This window comes from Balearica regulorum, chromosome 6 (genome assembly GCF_011004875.1).
Source record: "Balearica regulorum gibbericeps isolate bBalReg1 chromosome 6, bBalReg1.pri, whole genome shotgun sequence".
Lineage (NCBI taxonomy): Eukaryota > Metazoa > Chordata > Aves > Gruiformes > Gruidae > Balearica > Balearica regulorum.
The window spans coordinates 9,057,565-9,080,669 of record NC_046189.1 but is presented as its reverse complement, the minus strand read 5'-3'; the positions used below and the strand labels follow the sequence as shown (position 1 = coordinate 9,080,669).

Below are 23,105 nucleotides of genomic sequence, written 5' to 3'. Positions count from 1 at the left end.
AAAAGGCCCAACTTAACCAACAGGTTCTTGGATTTTTTCACCTTTACTAGACGATCCAGATAGAACATAGTGTTCCCAGTTCCTCTGAAAACAAATCCATACCTTTAAACCAGCTTATTTCACTTGCCTTTAAAAGTATAGGCTCTTTTTTTTTTTTGCTTTTTATTGTTTTTCCCCCAGTATGTATACATTACCAATGTGATTGTTACTATAATTATTTATACAACAGTGACTGTTGAAACAGTTTTACAACAACTTTTATAAGAATTCTGGTCTGGATTACTGCTAATCACAATTATTTTAAAAGAAGTTGTTCACAATATATTGTGACATTATTTGCTAAAACCACTAACGACCATTTCACCCTCTGGACTGTAGTTCCAACAAGTGTTACAACCATAGTGTTATGCTTAGAATAATAATGTTTAGCAAACTTAGAATAATTTACATATAAACCAAGAGTTTAAGATTTGGGAAGCCAAATTTATTTCAAGAGATATATATCCTAATTATTGCCAAAGTCACAAGCATTTTGCTCTCTAGACATAACTGTGTTGCTGAAGCATCAGTAAGAGTCCCTTCTTAGAACTGTACTTGTTTTGGAGTTTGTTGGGTAACTGCCAAGTGAAAATTGCTAATATTCAGGCTATGAATACAGTTTTGCACTTTAGAAAATTCCTGTTATGCAAATTGGTGAGCTAGCTTAGCTGTTACCAGAGAATTTGGACCGTTGCTTTGGAACAATATAAATTGCAGCTACCTAGCATATTAAAACTTAATCTGTTAAGTGAGAAATGAACAAGATTGCTTGCCTGTTCACAAACTGATGACATATATACACACACTATACGTACTTGCCTACCAGGATGTCTTGACATTTTCAGTTATTAAAGATTCAACCTAAGCCTTGATTTCATATACTGCAAGTCAGTACAGCGGACAGATTCAACACTCTAAATTAAGAAGTGAGTTTAACTCTCCTCATTTACTCCTTTGAGAGTGCAATACACTTAAAGAGCCCTCCTCATCCCAGTTACACTGACAGCAACTGAAACACAGAATGGTTCTTGTTACAATCAAAAGATGCAGTTTGCAGAGTTATCTTCCAGAAATCTCTCCGTGCCCTTCGGCACAGCACATGGGGATAATCCTTCTTGTATTGCAGAAACAGACTCAAAAGAAAAATAAATTCTTTACAAAAGTCAACTGAAACTGTTGTTGACCTTAAAACCCCTCCAGCTGATGGAACTGGAATTTGCACAGAATTTGACAGCTTCCTGGAAAAAGAGTTATGTACAACGATAACCAGGACCTCACCAAGGGATTTAAAAGACTTAACAATTTGATGCAGTCACGTGGCCCACATGGTACCCACATGTTCTGCATAATCTACTTTTTTTGTTTTTCAATACTTCTAATCCTTACATACGCTAGGCAGCTACAACTCTTTCCTCCATCAACAACCTCACTTAGGAAAAATAAGAGCTTCCACCTCACCGAATTGCATTAAGGTGTCACCTCTTATCCCCACTGACAGATTCAGTGGATATGTAGGAAGGAAAGCAGAACCCAAAGAAAGAGGATTTGGTAACTGCTGCAAAAGGAAAGAATGAATCAAGCAGAGATTAAAACTGGTAAGAGTGAGGAGGGGAAAAGAATAAAGGGAAAACAACCAACCAGTCAATAGTACTTCTAAAAAGATAAATTTGATCTCCCATTCAGCAACACTGAATGAGATTACTGGAACATTACAAATGTAGTGGCCATACTTAGACACACATACCGTGTAGTACCTACGGACTTCACGGACACTAATAAACTGTGTTAGATGTAGGCTGAACAGTGCACGTAGAACACAAAGACACTTTTGGGGGGAGAGGTAGTATGGGTGTTTGGTTTGTTTTTAACTTTGGCATTTGCTGACTATAAATAACTGAAAATAGCAACATTAACCCAAGTGTACATGATTCAGCAGTGGCTAGATATAGAGAAAGTCTGGCAGATAAATTTATGAGAAAGTATTTTGCAGGTCCCTTAGTTTTTTCTTTAAATCTCGATTACTCAAGATTATACCACACAACCCCCTCCCCACAGCTCTGCTATAAAAGCAATCCTACATAGTAAGCAATTCATATTGAAATTTCAGCAGAATAAAAACAAGATTCAAAGTAAAACAAACTTCTTTCTCAGTCATGACTATAGGATGCTTCCAGGCATAAACTTAGGGCTGTAATGTTGAGACAAGGTTTTTCTCCTGTATTTTGAGTTGGAGTGTCTTTAAAACAGCATTACCTAAAAGGTAATATCCAAAGCTTTGTATTCATAATTTGTTCCCCCTAGGTGTTTAAGCAGGCAAGAGTATGTAACACATATGCATTCTTCAGGTTCTTTATGTCATTTTCATGTTTTAACATGCGGTGTGAACAATGAAGTATCAATTCAATAGCTATGGTTCAGGGTTTTTTAATAACAAAGTTCAGAAGCTTGGTGTTGTGGCAGTTTTAATACAATAAACTGTTTTTGTTAGCAAGGAGGGAAGGAGCCAGGATACAAACAGATTTCTTTCTGCGTATATGTAGAAATCTACACCGTGCTCTCCAGTGGCATTTTATAACTCAAGTTAAAATCTACCTTACAAAGGTTTCTGTAAATATAGTAGAAAAAGTTAATGCAAATTCAAATTATGCTTGCACATAGAAGAATAAAATGTCTAAGTATAATCTGTGGAAAATTTTCTAAGTAGTACTGTATAAAGTCAAAATACTTGCTTTAACAAAGATAGTACAATTATTTTTAATGGCAGGGAAAACATTTTCTGCATTTAAATTAACCATTCTCTTGCAAGTTTACTAATCCAAATACTTCAAATCCTGAAGAAACTGAAAGTACAAGAATTTAGATTTTTCCTGGTTTTGAGAAGTGGTACCCTCTACAAAGACATGAAAAAATGTCATAAAAATCTAATTTAGAACAATTTCTATTTTAACATTGCAATGAAGGTCTTACAGACTTTTTTGACAACACAACTTGAAAATGGGGCTCAAATTGCTTTTCGTAGACCGCACCTCTGTCCTTCTAATTAAAGGGCAAGTATCTTAAAGAAGCACTATTAGCATGGACAAAGCTATTAAAAGAAATTCCTCTCTATTAAAAAAAGAAAACTCTATAGTCTGAAGTTATTGATTGAACAACACCACTCAAAAACTACAAAATCTTTTAACAGAGACAGAATGACCCAGACTATGGTGTTTTTTTTTTTTTATTATGACATCCTTTCAAGAACTGTGACCTTTCACATTTAATGAAGTTCACATTTACCACTAAACAGGATTTGCAGTAGGTGTGTACCCAGCTCATGCTTCTGTGTCTTTGTTTAGTTAAAGGGTGTGTTGGTCTCGCACAGTTCTGTTTGAATAAACAGAGAACTCTGCACAATCAAATGTAAATCCACCCTTTTGACGTCAAATATTTCCCAAGATAAACAGTGATGTTTTATGAACCTGAGTCTTCTGGGATATATGTGGTCAAAAAAATAGAGAAATACCAGATTTTTACTTAATCACAGCTCACTTGAAAACAAGATAAATGCAACCACCTGATCTTATACCAGAAGGGCATTACTGCCCTGTCTTACCTTGAAGTACTTCCATCGGAAGAACAGTCCAGGCATTTTCCAGATACGAGATGTAAATATATCGAGCTGTGTTACAGGCGAGACCAATATAAAGCACTCTAAAGAACGTAAGGAAAAGAGAAGTCAGGATAGTTTGCACTTTTTTTTTTTGGTAAGCTATAATATACCTTACTGCTTCAGAAATCATTTGCACGTGTACAAACAGTTTGACAGTCTAAAGCACGTGCTCAGCATGAAATATGTTCTTTAAGTCCTACACCCAACATAAACTCTCCTCTTGCCCACTCCAAACACATATTCAAACCAAGGCTAAACTTAAGAGTCTCTTCAAAATCCTACTGAAAAAAAAAAAAAAAGCAAAGCTACAGCAAATCCACTGAGCTTTTAACTAAGCTCTGTAGTTCCATGTCATGCTCTACACAGGATTGTATTTCAGAGATACCCTTTCTAAGCACATTCAACATCCCTTCCAAACAATCTTCTTTTCTAATCATTCAGAGATTCATTCTTCCATTTTAATGTTAGCCTAGTGCAGGTTTGTATTAGATGAATTAATTCTACCCCAATTAATATAAGTTTATAGTCCTAGTATCTGCAAACTGCTCAGAACTACTCTTAAAACACATCCCACAGAAGCAATATGGTTTATAACAACATGCCTCAGGATAAAACTTAACCATCCTGTTGAAAAGCAGCAGATGCTGCATCTCAGAATGAAGAGGAAAAAAGCTCTTATAACAGTTTTTTAAACAATGAAGCACAAAGACTATTTGTGCACTGCATTTCCCACTGCACATTTAACCCGATTACTTTTCCCTTCCAGTTTTCAGACTTAGCATAGCTTACCTCTGGGGTGCTTATTCATCTAGCTATCTTTCTCTTATTTTCAGATGGATCTTAGGAAACAAAGACTTAATTCAAAACATGTTTTTAGCTTGAGAAAAGATGCTATTGCAACCTTTAAAGATTTTTTTTTCAGGGACAAGGATTGTGTATTGTCCAAACATTGCTTCTTGGTTGACCCCTGGTTTGGCACATATGAAATAAATACAATTGATAATTAAGGTGTAAGCACGGGCACTGTGAAAGGGCTCGTTATTATTTGTGCTGCTTTTTTAGTTAGTTATTTTACAAAAACACACCGAGATGCAATTAAATGGTACACAGCCACTGAAAAACGTACAGTGAGATTCAATCCTAATAATGCAGCATCTTGTTAACGTTTGAGGTCTCCAAATATACATGTTGACAGCTAAAATACCAGTACCATACTTTTCATCATGTGAGTGATATCAAAAAACATTCAAAATTATAAAGACAGGTCTGTATGTTTCACAACAACATGGATTTACAGAAGACAATATATTTTACTTTCAGCAAGTTGGGTAAGCTTGCAGGAAGTCCCGTCCCGTCCCCCCCCAAACAGACCAAGCTGTATGGCCTCCAGATACATGTAAGGTCCATGAATAGCTGGCTCAAGCTGCCGTTAGGCAACAGAAACCCAAGCATTCATTGAAGAAAACATGGGAAGCCATGAAAAAGTTCAGTATTATACAATAAAGAGAACAAACTTGTTCTTTGCGCCATGTGTCATAAATTTCGTCTCCCCATTTAATTAATGCCTTCTGTTCCAAATAAGTAATTTTGTTCCTTTCATAGCCACAACGTAATGTACTTATGTACAATCACATTTCTGAAGTGCGTTAGGACACATTTGCCGCAAAAGGTAAGCAAACATACAAGGTCTGAAGGCTCCTTCCTACATTCCCCCTACTACTAAAGCCCAGGGTGATGCACACGCTTGGGGATACAAAGAGTATACTACACCATATGCTTCTTTTTCCTCATCAGCAGTACAGATGCACCCAGGTCTCTGTTTAGGACCAGTTCTTGCCAGCTTAATTTCATTTTTGTCTAGCAAAACCTTTGCCTGTGTACCAAGAACTTTCTTCCCATCTCAGCTGTTCCACATCACAGCCAGACCAGAGATGTGAAGAGGTCGCCTCCTGCTTCATAGTTTTTCCATTGCCACTAACATAGTCGGCTACCTGTGCTTTTCCACCATGTTACACTCGCAGAAAGACTGGATTCAGAGTTTAAAAGCAACAATGTAGTCAGGTTCTACATTTTAATTTGTTAGAATATGTTCAATTCTAGGTACATTACAGTTTATGAAGATTTCTATAATTATGCTTTTGGAGGGGTACATCACATGAGAACTTTTGTTTACAGAGTCTTTTCAAAAAATGTATTTCTCATAATCACTGAGGGTCTTTATCAGATCTAAATGGATAACGTAAACAGATATTCCTTATGAACCCTATATGCAGTATCCACAGAGACACCGTATTCACTTTAAAGGTTAAACATTTAAAGCATATTTATGCTTTATCTTATTTATGCTAAGGAGACTAAGCTGTTTACAACCATGCCTACCAGTCTCTGCCTCCTATAAAAACTCACATGCTGGAATTATGGTCAGATAAACACATTGAAGCTTAACTTCAAGTGGGAGGTTATTTTCAGAGATTAAGATCATCTTCCTAAAGTCAATGGCAGTTATGAGTGCTTCTACACAGGACACTATTCAACAATGGTGTCTAAATATTTGATAGCCAGTTTTGCATGCTTTTCCATCGCAATATCCTCTCAAAGAACTTGTGGCCTTCACCAGGCTGATCACTTTTTTAACTCTTTAGTTTAATTATAAACAAAAATCTACTCTGTCATCTCTCTGAAGGTGTCTGGTGGAGGCAAGGCAAAAAATACCGTTCTAACATCTGCAATATTCCCTCCCCTTGTAAATCTACAATCACAGAATACTTTCTACCTGAACCAATCACTATCATTAGTCCAGATTCATCTGGTGACCTGCTAATATACTATACCTGAAACACTAGCAGCACGTCTAACATACACATATGCACTGCATGCATGCATGAACAGTAAAGCTAAGGAAGTCAGAAATCAGGCATTTTAATCAGCACGTGTTTAGTATGATCATGCTTAAAATGCCTGGACAATAATTTTAGTTAAAAATAACCTGTGAAAACAGAATAGGTTTCAAAATGTTGTAGGGATCTTACATGCCAACACATATAACGGTAGAAACAGAAAGCTTTACAAGGCTAGAAAAAGAAAACTGAGCTTCTATGTGATAAGGCTGTAAAGCCTGTTTTCTTGTAGTTCTACAAAGGACAGCCAAGAGCATTTTTTCCTGGTATTGCACCAGCACATGCAATTCTGGTACTCATGCCTGTCTTCAAAGAATTAGGACAGGAAGGAAAGATTGAATGATAACATTCAAATAAATACTGCACAAAGACTGCCTATATCGAGGAGTCTAACAACCCAGAAGAAAGACTGCAAATACTCTTTTTTATTTTCTTTTTTTAAAAAGAACATTACTGACAGAAGTCAATGGAAGGTGAGACAACCTCAGCACTGAAGTCATCTTACCAAAAAGAGATGTCAAGTCACCTTCCCTCTAACTGTGAAATACCCTGTGAAATATTCACAGCTAGATGTGGATTAAGAGGTACTTCTATCTTATTTCATACAAGACCTTACACCAGAATTTCCATAAACATAACTGCTTTTATGCCAAAATGGTAAACAAGGAATTTTGACCTATTAAAAACAAACAAATGTAAAAAAATGATCCCCAATGCTTCTGGCTAAGACGGTTCCAAGAAGGATATATAGTTGGGGCTATTGGTTTTTATTAATGGGAGAAAGAATGTCTGTAGTATAAGGCAGCAGAAATATACAGAGCTATCAAAGAATATGAGCTATGAACTCCTATACATTCCTCTTTAAAAAAAAAATAAATTTGCCTCCTCTTGAACAAACCGTGCATTATACAGAGTTCCAAAAGTACAAGAAGGCAGGCCACAAGAAGGAGACAGCTCGTAAACTGTGATGACTAAATACAAGTAAGCATTAGATAGCATTAAAATATGACTAATGTGCATTTCCTAGGTGTAGGTATAAAGAACGTTGTTTCATTACAAATAGGAGCTAGTCTTTTAACAACTGAATCTTGATCCAATCTTGGCTTCATAGGCTTAACAGTGCAAAGAAAAAAAAAGAGGAGTTAATCCTGTACATAATCTTTCTTTTTACTGGCAAACATTCCTATCCCCTTCTGTTTCATCTTATTCACAAGCCTACCATTCTTTTGTTTTTCATTCTTTCTGTATTTGAAGTCTTAGCCTGAATCTTGTATTGTAACAATGTACATTGAAAGAGCATACCCAAGCCATCTTTAGCTATCAAGATTGTGATCTGTTCTCACCAGTCCTCCATCACTAAATCCTTCCTCCATTCGTTGCATGCAAGGTGTCATATTTTCTCATCCTAATTATTGTCAAATTCAGACATTAAAAGACTGACTCAAAGTAAAGAGATCCTCCTCAGTTTAAAGGAAGAAAAACCCCATCTTTTAGGTAATCTCTCAAATTACCATGCTAAGTATCTCAAACATTTTTAGTAAAGGTCAAATGAATAAAAAAATTCATGCCAATAAAAGCAAAACAAAAAAACAAAGAGCAAAACCACACAACAGAATACACAAAAAGAACAGCAGACAGCTTAAAAAATATTTACATCTCAATGACTCTATGATTATAAACAGGGCATTTGGAAAAGACACGATGCTAACAGCACAGAGCTCTGTGCTCACTTGCACGGAGTACCTGAGTAAATATAAAAAACCCTTTACAATTTCATTAACTCAGATTCCCCCCCCTCTTTCCTCCTCTGAGCTTTTTAAAACAAGAGTGAAGGGATTTAGAATATGCAGAAATTAAGTCAATTGTGAATTTAGAAGAAAACAGTGTTCACTAACATGCTGGAAGGAATGTTTCACTTACACAAGGCAAAAACTACTGAAGCCCTGCACAGCCATCTCACTTCAGTAGCTACCACACACAGTTGCAACTAAAGGAAGAGAGCAGGGAACGGAACTCGTGTGTGACACTACCAGGCTGCAACCTCATTCTGCCAACACCCAGAGTCTCATTACAAGGGCATGTGCACAGGAGGTGCTCACCTCGCTGCTTCTCTCCTCCTCCTCCTCCCCTCGCAGTGTCCAAGTGACGCCTTTCCAGGCTACTGTGGGGGCAAAGAGCTGCCCCCAAGGAGAAGCAGGCTAAAGCTGGAGGTTTCCAGAACGCTGCTACTCACAGGAAAAAAAATAAATTGTAAAATTAATGGTATTTACATGTCAAAACAGACAATCCTTGAGTGGGTGGCAATTTGTAAAGATCTCTAACAGAGCTTTGCATCAGTGAACGAGGGTGTACTCTGAAATCGTCTGCAAAAGATTATGGTGCCAGGCATAATGCACCTACTATGCAACTCAAATGCAAAGGAAGCATTTCAGAGCATTTTCAACTCCTAAAATAATAACAAAAAACTCCATCAGGCAAGCTACGTAACTAAGCAGGACCCAGAATTTTAAAAGAAAAGGATTAGCTTGAATTTCACTTTGAAACACCAGACTAAACCTGAAATTCAACATCTTTTGTATAGGTCTCTAATAATTGCTAACATCTTACCTGATATGACCAACCAATTCAATCAATTTGTGGCTGAAGAAGTAGGCAGTCAGCTCAGACACGTGACTGAGCACAGAACAAACTCCAAAGAGAGTGGTGGTGCCGTTCAGGTCTTCCAAGTGCCAGTAAAGAAAGGTGAACACAAAGCCATATCCAAACCCCATGAACCATGCCACGAAGAGCACTGAGCCGTACTGGATACTACACAGCAGTTTTATTAGGTCCCACAAACTGAAAGACTGTGACTGGCTCATACTGGTAGGAGTGTTATCAGAGGATTCGTTGGAGGCACTTCTGTCTACCTGTGAGATTTCTACCTCTCTTCTCTTATTTTCGTCTTGCTTGAAGTGCGCATAATGAAATCGAAACTGCGTGGCCACAATTAATGCCATTGTCATCAGAACACCAAAAACGATGAAAACTATCCTGTAGTTCTTGTACTCGGGAGCTTTACATCCTTGACCTTCTATGCCAACTTCTGTATGGGTATAGTCAATGCCAATTCCCACGGAGAGCATGGCCAGTCCCCAGCCCAGAGAGCCCCACATACGCTGCAATCCATACCGGTCCCTGTGTTTGCCGAGGTACTGCAGCGTTACGGTGTCCACAATAGTAACAGAGGAAGCACTGAAAAATTCTCCTATTATGACAACCAGCAGAATGAGTAGAAAGATGGCTTCTACTTCTTGTTGATCATAAACGAGCACAGCTTGGTCAGAAGGCATCGGCTTTGTGGTGATGGCAGCTGGGGTGGTACTTGGAGTCACGTTCCCTGGTGAGACTGGGCTAGTGGTGGTGTTTTTCAACATAAAATGGGTACTGTTTTCCAAGACAAACTCCACATCATTGCTCTGCGTAGGTAACAGGAACGTTACTTCAGGATTAGCTCTCCCTGTTGTTTCCAAAGTGACCGGACTGGAAGTGAGCAGGTCTCTCTTTCCACGAACCTTCGGGGATGCAGTACTCACTGTGGTTAGCAGAGAAGACAGCGAGGCGTTTTGCGAAACTGTAGTTAAAAGGCTGCTTGCATTGGTGGGATGTGCTGGGGGAAGGCCCTTTGGTATGCATCTTAAAGTGGCTGGTCTAACAAATCCAATCCCCAGGTTAAATAAAACCCAGCATAAAAGTGAAAAGAGGAGGACGATCTTCCCTTTCTTGAAGCGATCTGCCACCACTCCCCAGAAGGGAGCACTGCAAAACTCAATAAAGTACCTGATGCCCACCAGAAGTCCACTCTGACTGGGTGACATACCCAGCTGCTTGTAGTACACAGGCAGCAAGGGATAGAGCGAGCCATATGCAGAATAGAAGAAAAAATAAAAGACCTTTGAGATCAGAAGATCGTTGTTTATTTTGACGCAGTGCTTTTCTAACCAGTCTAGCTCTTCATCTGGGACAGTGGTTGTCTCTGTTGAAGGGGATTCATTCTGGGGTGGCAAGTCTTGATCCTTGGAAATGCCATTGAAAGGATCAGCAAGCACGTACTTTCTCTTCTGTTCTTCTTCATCATCGGTTAAAATGGCAACCTTATCATCAGCTGCCATGGTTTACCACATGCATCCGATATCTGGTGCACTCTCAAGAAACTAGGGCTACCCTGCGAATAAATAAAACGTAACATGGTTAAGGTCCCACATGGGAAGAGACCTGCAATGCCAGCCATCAAGAACAAAGACAGGTTCTTTTTTATAACTGACATTCCTGAGCAACAAATGCAGTATCAGGGTGGGGAAGGCCATTTGTCTAGAGTAGTGGTACATGGCAGCGTCAATAAAAACGTGTTTTACAACCAATCCTGTGAAGTTCTCCCAACAACAGCTTTAATATTGTGCAATAAAACATCTTTCATGCTTAGGACAGAGAATAATGTATATATACAAAACTACTGTGGCAATTAAGTGCTAGCATTCACAAGTCTTTTCTTTCAAGTTGTCTTTTTCTTTTCCCAAGGCTAGCTGCTTTATTTCCAGTATTCCCTACTATACCAAAGGATAGCCATGATTTTGTAATTAACTAATGCAGCCACATATATATCCTTTTTTTTTTTAATTATCAAAACAAATTATTGTCTGAAGCCTCATGGTGGCCTTCAAAAGGTTCCTCAATCTCCTCCTGAAATGTGATTTTCTAAGCACTCCACAACCACAGCAGAAATTGGTGGGAGGCTGGAGCTTCTAGGTTGAATGGGAAGAGAGGTAGAAATTGGGATGGGGCTTTAAGATTAAAACAAGGGACCCTCAAAATTAGGATAACAACCTCAAAGGCATCACAGACCTGGAATAAAAGAAACACAGGGACAGAAAATAAGTACAGGCCCTACAATGATCTCTTCAAGTCAAATTCTGAAATTGAGGAAGGGTGGATTGGGAGGTAACTGTACAGCAGCTGCCCACACTAATCCTTTGCAGAAGTAAAAGATTGCAAAACTGATAAGCAACACTTAAAAATAAATTCACCACTACCTAGACTTTGATTTGACCAACCAGCTTTCACATTTAAAAACAACAAACCATTCTAATAAGCTAGGCTAGCTAATAGAAGCTTTCCTTTCAAGGCATAAAAAAAGAGCTCTGCCAGCAGGCTACCAGCTCAAAACCATTATATTAAGCAATATAGTCTCACTATATTAATATCTGTGAATTTAACCTAGGAAGATTAACTCAAGTTCATTATGAGAAAGTTGAACATTTAATATATTTTGGTTTTGTCATTCCTTTGCTGTTCACATTAGTGTTATTATCACACAGGAACCTTTTGAAGGACCAATATTTGAAAAGAACATTTTATTCCAGAAGAACCTGAAATTTCTCTAAGAGCATTCAATTTATGATTGGTAATATCTTCTGAAAGAATTTGAAGTATTTTTTTGCAGGTCTGTGCTTTCTTCCCCCCAATGAAATTGCACAGTATCGCCCCCTTAAAATTAGTCATGCATTGATATATCCAGTGCCTTTAAATTATTTAATTATAATTCAGAATTTATTTAACTACTGACAACAGATTTGCAAACTGATGCAAGGCTGATAACACAGACTCTAACATTCACAAGTATATTAAATTAATTGTTTCTTACTGATCCAACATACGCATAACAGCTAACAGAATAAGCCGTGGATACTTCTAAAAACAACAGTCCATTAAAATAATCTGCATCTTACGCAGTTCAGTGACAGACAAATCTAAAAATACCATCATTAAAATCCCAAACACTCATGAGGTTTGTGTGTGTTTTTCACTTTTAAATATAATTTCTGTGGGATACGATCTGCAAGGATCTCTGGTTTCAGTTAGAGAGCAAAGGTTGCATAAAAATCTTGGAATCTTAAATATTCATGTATTCAGGTCAGAAGTTAATCAAAACAATGCCAGCACATACACGCAGACTGCTTTTTTCTCCAGTTTCTTCAGAGACAATCAGATTTTAAAAAAGTATTTCAAGTGTCAAAAGATTAGAAAAAGTCCTAATTAAGTTGTTAGAACAGTCAAATGTGAAAACACATTTTCTTGCTCTTACCTACTACCATCAAAAGCCACATGAACAAAAAACCAGCTGCAGTCTGGTTAGCTCCTGCAATTTTTGGTTCAGTCAGCCACTTCCACCTGGAAGTTGGAAGGACTGTGGGTTTTTTTGCTCACGTATCTGCTCATTTTTGGCTTCTATATCCATAAAACAAGTCCTTCTAATGAGTAAATTAGATCAGTCATCATCTGTGCTTTTTATTTTCTTTATACCTCGCCTTGCTGTGACAACAAAGACATCAGAACTTGTGCAGGGCCCCATTTATGTCAAAAGGATGTAACCGAGGTTTCAGTGTTGTTCCTGTGTCCTGCCAAAACCAGTATATGCTCAACTATTTACAGCAACTTGCTTACTAGCTGTATCAGATCTTTACACCATTTAATTTTGAACAATAAATTTCATCCCCTGTCCCCATGATATGACAAGGTAGAACTCACATTTTAACTACTTGGATATTAGGACAACTTCTTTGCAAGTATAAATTAAAATGATCCTGATTTAAACAATGCAGCCATAATCCTTATACCAATATATGAGCTCTTAACCATCTGATTTCATATAAAGTATACTGAAGGCTTTTAGAGCAATTAGTATTTTATCTTTTTTTAATTCAGTTTCCTTCTTCTGTTGAAGATTTTGTATGTGGTATGAATAGTGGGTATATTAAAAATTGTTATAGTGCTAATCTTTAAACACTTCAGTTGCTGCATCCTCTTCCTCCCTCCATAACTTGTATCTGCCCCAGCATTCACTTTCTAACCCACTGCATGCAAGGATTAATCCAAAAGATCCACTCCTAGTATTTTGACTAGAACATCTTGGTTAAGAATGCTATGTAAAGTGTATTTCATAATAATTTCAGTAAATATTTTCCCACCCTGAGAGTGTTTCATTGAATATTATTAATAACACAGAATATACTCTTCAGAAATATAACAGCATCAAGACTGGTAAGAGCCATTATGCCATATGGCATTCTTTAATGTTTTGATCACTAGTTTGTTTAGGAGTCAGGTTTTTGAAAGTGATTTTATTTAGCAATTTTTTAAATTCTAAAAATAAATTACTGGAAATGAGAAAACCAACAAAGTGATATTGTTACTGCAAAATATACCAAAAGCTTAATAATCTACAGGGCTTTCCTTCTACTGACAAAAACCCTTCTGCCAGTCAGGGATTGAATGTGCAGCAAATCAAACAGATGGAAAACCAACATACTTCTAAGTGAGAAGAGACTAGTTATCCACTGGTTATTTTAACCATAGCCTTCAAATACTTTATCTTCACTTTGCAAAAACTTTTTCTGATCCACAAGACAGCAGGAGGATAGAAGACAGCACTACTGGCAAGTTTAAAATGAACAACAGAGAACAGGAGCGAGGAAGAAAGGTTCAGAGAGGGAACAGAATGGATTTCAGCCTGAATATAAATTTTAAGTCATTTGAGGCAGAACAGAGCACCAAGTTTTGGTAGAGGCGTGTTGAATGTCATCGGTTCAGCCAGGGGAAGTGAGACCAGAGAGGTTCCAGAGTGGTAACATCATGCTGAAAAACAGGACTAACAGTTTTGAAGCTATCTTCCCTAAAATTAGGGGAGAGGCACACACAGACAACAAAGCCCTAACACGCAAATTGGAAACTTGTGCAAAGATCCTGAGAAAGCCCCACAAAGGGAAAGGGAAGAGGCATAGCATGCGGACAGCGCAGCAGATGTACGTCACAAGAAAGCACCTTGGTCCTCTGGCAGACAAACAAGCTTTTGTCTTCCCATGGGTTTATGTTTCCAAACCGCGACAGAACTCGGAGCAGGGAACCGAGGCTTCGTTCCCTCATCATCCCATCACCCCTGACATGGCTACAACAGAGAAAGACTTCATTAAAACCTGAACTGCCCACTTCCCCTCTCAAGCTGTGATCCTATCACAGAGGCCCAGGAGCACGACGAGTCCTTTGCTCACAGCTGCACAGGAAGCTTGCAGCTGACCCGGCTTTCTCAGATTGGGGATTATTCTGCAAGATCACTCGTGCTCTGAGCCTGTTTATGCACAAGTGCATGCGCTTCTTTTCAGATATAAAGAATATACTTGTTAACCACAATACTATTCTTCCTTCAAGCTTTGCACAGATAGGATTTTTTTTTTATGTAAGTACTAGAGTCAATCAGTTTCTCTAAGTTTCCTGATACAGAGCGCTGCCGCTTGGTTTACATCTATTCCTCCAGCAAGTCAAAATCTACTTTCAAACCCTTACAACTATGATGTGTCTTCCACCCAATCACCTTTTGCAAACAGCTGTAGCAACTTTCCTGCAGAATGGTACCTTTGAGCAACTATCTGAGGAACAGAGGAAAAACCATTTGTGCCAAGGAATTCACTGGTGACAATGCAATTGTCATTTTAATGACTGTAACGAGGCTCTTTGGCAGGCAGGTGGAAAGAGGCAAATATGGGTATTCCACATTTAGTTAAGTATCTTCTTGGCATTCTTGCTTTTTTAATTTCTTAAATCAATCCTCATTTACTCTGGCTCTCCTAATAATTAAGACGATTTCAAGATCAGAAAGGATAAAAAGCTAATCTATTCAAGACAACCTGACATTACAAGAAGTTCCCCATAAAACAAAGGAAAATGATATAGTATACTAAAAACTCAGCTCTCCTTTGGGAGTCACTATTCCCAAAACCTTGGGAAAAAAACCCAAACAAAACACCTCAAAACACCTGCTTTGCACTGTGTCTCGGGGGGGGGAGGGAGCCAATCAACAGATCAGACTGGGATAGCAAATCCCTAAATCTCTCAGGAAAATTACCATGGCACTAAAACTTCACTTGCAGACCAACACAAAGTTAGATTTGGGGTGAAGGAGTACTGCTGTTTTTAAATAAAGTTTAATTCAGCATAAATATTCCATTCACTAGGCTTTAAGAATTAACATATAATTAAGACTGACAAAGCAGAGCCTCAAATTCAGGGTCTGGATGTATACTGAATGTAAAAAAAAAACCCTCCCCCAAAAAAACCAACAACCACCCCACAGGACAGTTCATCAGAAGACAGTGCAAATGACGAAGAGTAGCTTAACCCATTAAATACCTAGCAAAATCACTGTAGAAGATCTATATTTGTGCAGTCTCAGAAAACATACTCTAACAGTGGACTTTCAAAACAAGAATCATTCATTAATATCTCAAGCAACACGCAGCTGTAAGAACAGAGCAGACTAGCTTGCTGTTTGCAGTGTGGATAAATCAAAGCCAGCCAACACGGCATCACATTGTGTTTTAGCCCTTTTAGACTTTCACTGACTAGCAAACTGACTTTGCAGCAAACACATGAAATTCCACATGAAGTTTTCATAGAAACATATTTAAATCTGCTAATAGAAAACATGTTTCTGGAATAAACCTTTAAGTCACTTATTATTGTTTGATTCAGAGCAGGTCTGTGCTAGAGAAGTAGACTTAAAACTAGGCATCTTCCAAAGAAAGCTCACCTCACTCATCCCCCGGCTGGTGAAACTGCCGCAACAAGTGCGCCCATCCTATTGCTCATGCACACTACCTCCTCCTCAGCCCCCTTCTCACATTGATCTAGGCCACAAAACCTTTGGATCAAAGACTTTGTGCTACAGTATTTGTGCAGTGTCTCTCAGAATTAAGCCCCGCATCCAGCAGGCCTACAAGGCATCACTGTAATAAACATGAATAATAGACCATGCTTTCCATTTCCAAGCACGTTTCACCCCTAAGGAACAGCCTGGTGCTGTCACCTGTGTCCCTGCCAAGGAGGAGGAGAATGTTATGCAAACAATTTCCATCATGATGGAGGAGTGCACAGACTTCATCTACTCTTGCACCACGTTGCCAAACCTCTCCCAGACAGGCCAACCTCCATGTGGAGCCCTTGGAGGGGCTGTCCCCTGCCAAGCCACACAGACCAGTTCAGGGCAGGCTGACCCACCTGCCCACATCACCATCCCTTGCTCTCTAAAGGCCCCAGCATGGACACCTTACCCAGAATTTACAAAATCAGGAATAAATCACATTTATTGAATTAACTCAGTGCTGGGAAATATATTTGTTTCAAGTCTGAAGCAAGACAATAGTGTTTTAACATTGACAACCATTATTAGGGTTTCTATGAAGTGAAACCGCCTTGTTCTAAAACACTTAAAATTGCTTTGTTTTGTGTTGCTTGGCATGCACTTACTTAATGTGTTGGTCTATAGGTTTTTCTACTTCATTCAATATGCATATAAAACCCCACATACTTTGACGCATTTAACCAATTAGATTGAGACACTACAGTATGTCTGAAGTGTGTCAAGATCAGGTTTATAATAGGTTTAATGCACTTTATAATAGGTCTGAAGTTGCTAAGTTGATACGATAGTGCTGGTATTAACATTAAAGAAGACAAGAACACTATCAGATCCTCATCTGTTAAAGAAAAACCATTAATCTCACATCTTAGGACTCCTGCTTTCCAATCATGTGTTCCGTTTAATATGTGCAAATTAAGATGTCCTAATAGACTCTATTTTTTAATCAGTTTACTTTCAGTCAGTATTAGACTCCAATTTTTTAATCAGTTTTTAATTTACCAACTACGTATCTACACTGCCAAGGTTTATGCTTCAGGAAGGACGGCAAATACCAGGCGTGCCTTCGACTACAGACCAGGCAAGTGCCCCGAGTCAGAGCTGGGCAGGCACAGCTGGCTCCAGTGCTGGGGAGGCACACGGGCAGGGGCAGGAGCAGTGGTCTGTTTCCAAACAGAGGTGACACCGCTGCTGCGCCCGGATCACGTCACCGCTTCACGCTCTCCTGCGCTGCAATGTAAACTCAGGCCCATTGTGCTGCAGCTGAAGATTAAGATGAATTTTAGGTTGCGTTTAGGTTGTGCCCTGGCACTAGTTACATTAGCTTCCTCACATCAGCTGCTTTTGCTCTCATACTCTCACTCTACCTGTTTGAATTTTTTTTTAAAAAATCTGCTTAGGATTTTTACTGGGTTTACAACACCACCATCCTTAAAAAGAGGATTGTTCTGTTTTCCCCTGTTCCCCAGGGGGTCTTCGGAAAATACAAACAATAAAGTAAATGAAAGCTTCGTCCACTATTTATATCCAGAGAAACAAACAAACAAAAAACCAAACTAGAAAACCAGCATTTTACAATCTTTTTCCTTTACTAAATACAGTGGACAAGATGACCTTATATATCTTAGTAACGTAATAACGTTTTGGGTGAGTTTTTACTGAAAGACTTCAGTGTTATAGTCAGACAGCTACTCTCCCTTGAACTAAAAGTTCATTATTCTTCAACACTGCATTTTTCATTAACACAGCATTTAGGAAGAGACTGCTGTTAAAACTTTAGAGCTGCTGACCAAACATGGCTTTTACACTCCATCTAACAGGATGTAACAGGCATTGCGTAACAACTACAGCACCTCCAGCACCGATTTCTTTAACAAGCATCTATTCCTGCGTCTCTTTCAATAAACAGAGGAGCAACCGACGACCTGCTTACTAAAAATCATCCTATTTTAAGGATGTAAGGGCTCAGAAACTGAGTGACAGCCACATGTAACACCACGCCTGGATGCTGGCAGCAGGATGCCTGTGCTGGAGTTCCCATGGGACACGGCCCAGAGGACCGGGCACCGCGACACTGTCACCGGCGGTGACGCGGGAGGGCACGCAGCGTTTGGCGTTGGACGGCTGGGTCGCACGGACAGTGGTTACACCTCAGCCACAACGCTGAGCTTCTGGAGACGAGAGCTGGCGTCCTAACGAGGTCACCGCTTGGCCACAATTAACGTCAGGGGACCTCAACGCCAGCGAAGCGAGCGCACGGGCGACCACCCGGCTCAGCTGCGGAGCAGGTGATGGGCCCCAGCGCCGGCAGGAACCACCTCCGAGCAGCAGAGCAGCCGTTAAGGAGGGAAGGAAAAGGCTGAGGCAAGGGCCCAACGGCAGCACCCTGCGCGGCTGCGGGCACGAGGCCCGTCGCCGCCGGTGGGGAAAGAGCTGGAGCCGGTGCCGGGTCAGAGATCCGGGGAGGGGGAAACGGCCTCACCGGCCCGGCGGCTGCCCCGCTACCACCGGCGGCGGCGAGGTGCGCCACAGCCGGCCCGCCGGCCGCCTCGCCCGCCGGCAGCCCCGCGCCGCGGCCCAGCGGGGCCGCAGCGACCCCCGGGTCGGTACCCGCCGGTCCGCGGCCGGGCCCGCCCGCTGCCGGCTCCCCGCGGAGCGCGGGCAGGGGAAGCGGCGGCACCCCGTCGGGCGGCCTGCCGCGGGCCCGGCTGCCGGCCCGGCCCCCCCGCGCACCGCGGGGCCGCGCTGACTCACCTCGCCCGGGGGCGGCTCCGGGGGGGCGCTCAGCCGGGAGCATCGCAGCCCCCTCCCGCCGCCGCCTCCTGCCGCCGCGGCTGCTGCAGGCGGCGGCTCCGCGCACCCTCCCCCGCCCCCCCCCCCCCCCAGCCGGCCGCGCCGCGTCGCCGCCGCGCAGGGGCGCTGCGGGGAGGGACGGAGCCGCCCCCCGCCGCGGGGGGGGGCCGCGCACCCGCCCGCCCGGCACCGCCTCCGCGCCGCCGGGTTGCCCCGGCCAGTCCCAGCCCGGCCGGCGACCGGAGGGCAGATGGGGGGCTCCGGGCAGGACGGGGAAGAGTCGTCTTACGAGATGCTCTGCTGAGGCTGCGGATGGCAGATCCGTACCCACGCTGCTCACCGGGGCGGGCATTTGGTTTAAAAACAGTGTTGGAGGAGCGCTCGTGGACGCCAAACAGTCAAATAACATTCATAGAGCTTCCTGCTCCTCCGAAGTTCCAAACATGTATTACAGCATAAAGAATGCAATTATTACCTGTACTGCCTTCCGCAGCCACTGGCATCATCCCTTCAATAACATTGTTGCTAGAATTATATACAAATAAAGTTACGTAAATGCTTAAAACAACAACATAAACTTCCCCCCCCCCCCCATGCAGATGGGGCAGAAAAGCGCAGGCAGGGAGGATAACTGCCTCAGCAAGAGCTGAGCCGTGTTGCACTATCAAGAGGTTGGAGGGTGTTAAGCTTAAGAAAGCGAATAATCAAGACAGAAAGCGAAAGGCCAGCCTGCGATTTGAGGTGTTTATCAGCCCTGAATTGAAGTTGTTTGAGGATTAAGCTGAAGCGCTGAAGTGATGGTGTGCTGTACACAGAGCTCAGGCTGGGCCACAGTCCAAGCTGAGTCAATAAAGCCATCAGACGCCACTGGCCATCCCGCCCAGCAGCACAGCCCTGGCAGTTTCTGCCCAGGACAGTGACCAGACTGCTGACAACGCCAACTGGGATGCCACAGGGCAAATGCATTACTACTGGCATCTTCTTTGTACCTCCCCTTTGCTGAGGGAGGATCTCCTTTGCCTCAAAGAAAAAAAAAATTGCATTATTTTGCCCAAGGGAAGAAATTGAGAGAAAACTACAAGTTTGCATAATTGAGGCAGATGGAGAGGAATGGGACACCATGGGTGTTCGACCCATTTAATTTGAGTCCTCCCCAAAGCGAAAGGGACACCAGTCCCCATGGAAGGCACTGCTCTCTCTAGGCCGTTCCCCGGCCACGCTAACATACTGATGGGGTGCGATCTTTGTATGCGGGTACAAAGGCCATTCAGGACACCATCCGATTAAAAGCCTGCCAGCTCCTACAGTAAAGGCCTCTCCTGAAGGAGGGAGGAGACAAAAGCTGAATTTCATAGGAAGGTGACCTGGGGCAGGAGGCGGCTTGTTTATCATCTGTCTCTGGAAGGATTTTTTAAGACTCTTCATCTTTGAGAATTGCCCCCACGGCTAATTAACACGAAGAGAAACCACGTCTGAGGAAACCAGGAGCACAGGTCTCCTGTAATCTCGCAGAACTCAGAGACAGACAACTATCGGCTCATACAGTGGGGTTTTTACTACAAAATATTACTGTAATAAACCAGATGTCGGCTCCAAGTGAAATTATTTAACCTTGATGGGGACTTTTTGGCAAGTTACTACAAATGCTTTTAGGGAGAACATGTATTTCAAATCATTTCCAGTCATTGTTTGTGAATTGAAAAGGGAAAGCTGAGCTTTGTAGTCGCAGACTACATTTACTGGAGTCTCCCTAACTCCAGTAACTCAACATTGCAAATACAGGAACCTGCACGCACACGCTAAGAACGTGACCATCTTCTGCAGCTTTGCTTGTATCACCGTTTCTTGGAGCTGCGCCTTTGAGGAGTTACACCCTGATCATCCCCCTTCCTTCTACTTGGTTTCTGAAGTGCCAGGGATATTTCCTAAAAACCCTCCAACTTTGCTCTCTGAACGGAGGACAAAATGCATAACATTTCTTTGCAGGCTCTTGCATGACCTGGTACGTGAACAAGAAGTTACAGCTGATGGCCAGAATATTGGAAATTACCAATACAGAGTCATTTACAATGTTTTCTTCATATATATATATATATATATATATAAAATATATAAACCATATAAATGGTTTCTTATTTAATTTAAAAGCCCAATCCGGTACAGACTGAGTTTGGCCACATAGCTCAGACTGGGGTCCGCTGCCTCCATCCGGTAAGCACTGTGAGGTGAGCACTGCGAAGAGCCTTGGCATTGAGCAGTATTACTGCAATCGGACACGCTGCTCCAGCATGAGCAGAATTGAACATAATAGGGCTCCACATGGTTATTTTTTTCAGTGAGACTCAGTGTAAAGATCTGGATTACAGCCTGTTAGAAATTATTACACTTGCTTAGAGAGTTCTTTCTCTGTTCTTTCAGCTATGAAAATGAGGATTAGCAAAAATGGAGAAACTGCTGCACTGCACGCAAACTGTCCTAATGTATTTTTATCACAAAAGGCTAGGCAACATTCAGAGAAAAGGCAATGTAGTTGTAAGCTACTTAAAGTACCATGTTTTCTACTAAAACAGTTGCTAGTATAAAACATTACAGAAAATAAAAGGCTGAGTCAGGTGTAAAATCCATTGAAACTAATTGAAAGATCTCTTTTTTCAAAGACCTCCGGATCAAACTCTGAATCACAGTAAAATATGATATATGGAGAAACTACCAAACAACAATCTTTTTCTTTTAGCTAATAGACAGAGAGACACTAATAAATATTCTAATATCACCACTGGATATTAGAATATTCAGAAATAACACTTTATAAAATAAATATAATTCATACACATACATGCCATATAGTAAACTCTGTACTATAAACCCACACCTGGGTTAAACGTATACATGAAATGGAAAAAATGCCTGTAGATTTCTGTGGGCTTTTGGTTAAATGCATATATTACTTTATAACGATTTCCATTTATATGTCCTATACCACCTTATGATATATAATGGTGAGAATACTTGCCAAAAATAGTTACAAATGCCTCACTGCTTAAAAAACAAACAAAAAACTTCAATGTCTAAAAGAACCCCAAATAAACTGAAAAGCCCCAAATAAACTGAAAAATTAAAGCAAAGTAGTTATTTTTAAAAGTAAAATAAACAAAATTACATACAAATACCTGCTGGAACTGCACACTGCTAACTGTAGTAGAATTTGCTTGAAAAGGACTCAGTTGTGTCAGCTGACTCACTGACTTGTTCCTTAGGTTAGAGGAAAAATAAAGCAAATATAGCACAACACACAAAACTTTCACGGAAAAATATCTTATATGTTATATGTATGATATATGCATCTTGTGCTTCTGATATTTTCCAGTAATGGCAAAGGTAAAGTATCTGAGCCCTATCTTATGGAAATGGTTCCCAGGAACTTAAGTTTTAATGTACAGAAAAACTTGTTGGTTTATTTGATAAGCTAGAACCGTACTTTGAAATCAAGACTTTCTGGTTGACACAAAATATTCTGCTGTCCTTCAGCAGCTTTTAACTCTGAGCCAAAAAAAAAGGAGAAAAAAAATAATTTACATCAGTCAGATTAGAAAGATAAATTGAAGGTGAGATTTGTGCTGCTAGGACTTGCTCCAGAGTACAACGAAGACAACAGAAAAGCTTTCATTTCCATCAGACCTTTAATGTACTTTGCATAACATGAACAAGACTAGTTTTTTAGTCAATCCTTTGCTAGGAGAGGCACTGCATTAAGGCAACTATGGCATTTGTTTCTTCCTCAAAGAGTTTGTACATGTCCCAGTGTATATCTGGGAAGAAGTTAAGTCATTATGAGGAACAAAGTGTCTTTTCCTCACTGTTTCAAAGACAAAAAGCAACTATATTACTAGTAAGAGAAAAATCCCAACAGAGGAACTGACAAATAGTCATCCAGTGAATCAACAAACCATCCTCAGCTGCAAGCAATGTCAATGGTAACCAAGGACAAAATATTCAC

At 40.7% G+C, this 23,105-nt stretch overlaps 1 protein-coding gene across 5 annotated transcripts in view; it reads right to left on the bottom strand.

Annotated features, from left to right (window-relative positions):
* The window catches only part of MFSD6 (major facilitator superfamily domain containing 6), a 48,056-nt gene that overhangs the window by 9,169 nt on the left and 15,782 nt on the right, over window positions 1–23,105 (bottom strand). The window contains exons 1-4 of one of the 5 annotated variants that reach the window (XM_075756170.1): window positions 20,078–20,123; window positions 19,584–19,633; window positions 9,196–10,792; window positions 3,635–3,732 (exon numbers count right to left, since the gene is read on the bottom strand). In XM_075756170.1, coding sequence (XP_075612285.1) covers window positions 3,635–3,732; window positions 9,196–10,739 — 1,642 coding nt within the window. In that variant the 5' untranslated portion in view covers window positions 10,740–10,792; window positions 19,584–19,633; window positions 20,078–20,123. Of the gene's footprint in view, window positions 1–3,634; window positions 3,733–9,195; window positions 10,793–19,069; window positions 19,217–19,397; window positions 19,548–19,583; window positions 19,634–20,077; window positions 20,124–23,105 lie in introns of those variants that run through there. The other 4 variants (XM_075756172.1, XM_075756173.1, XM_075756169.1 and 1 more) reach the window with 4 other exon arrangements.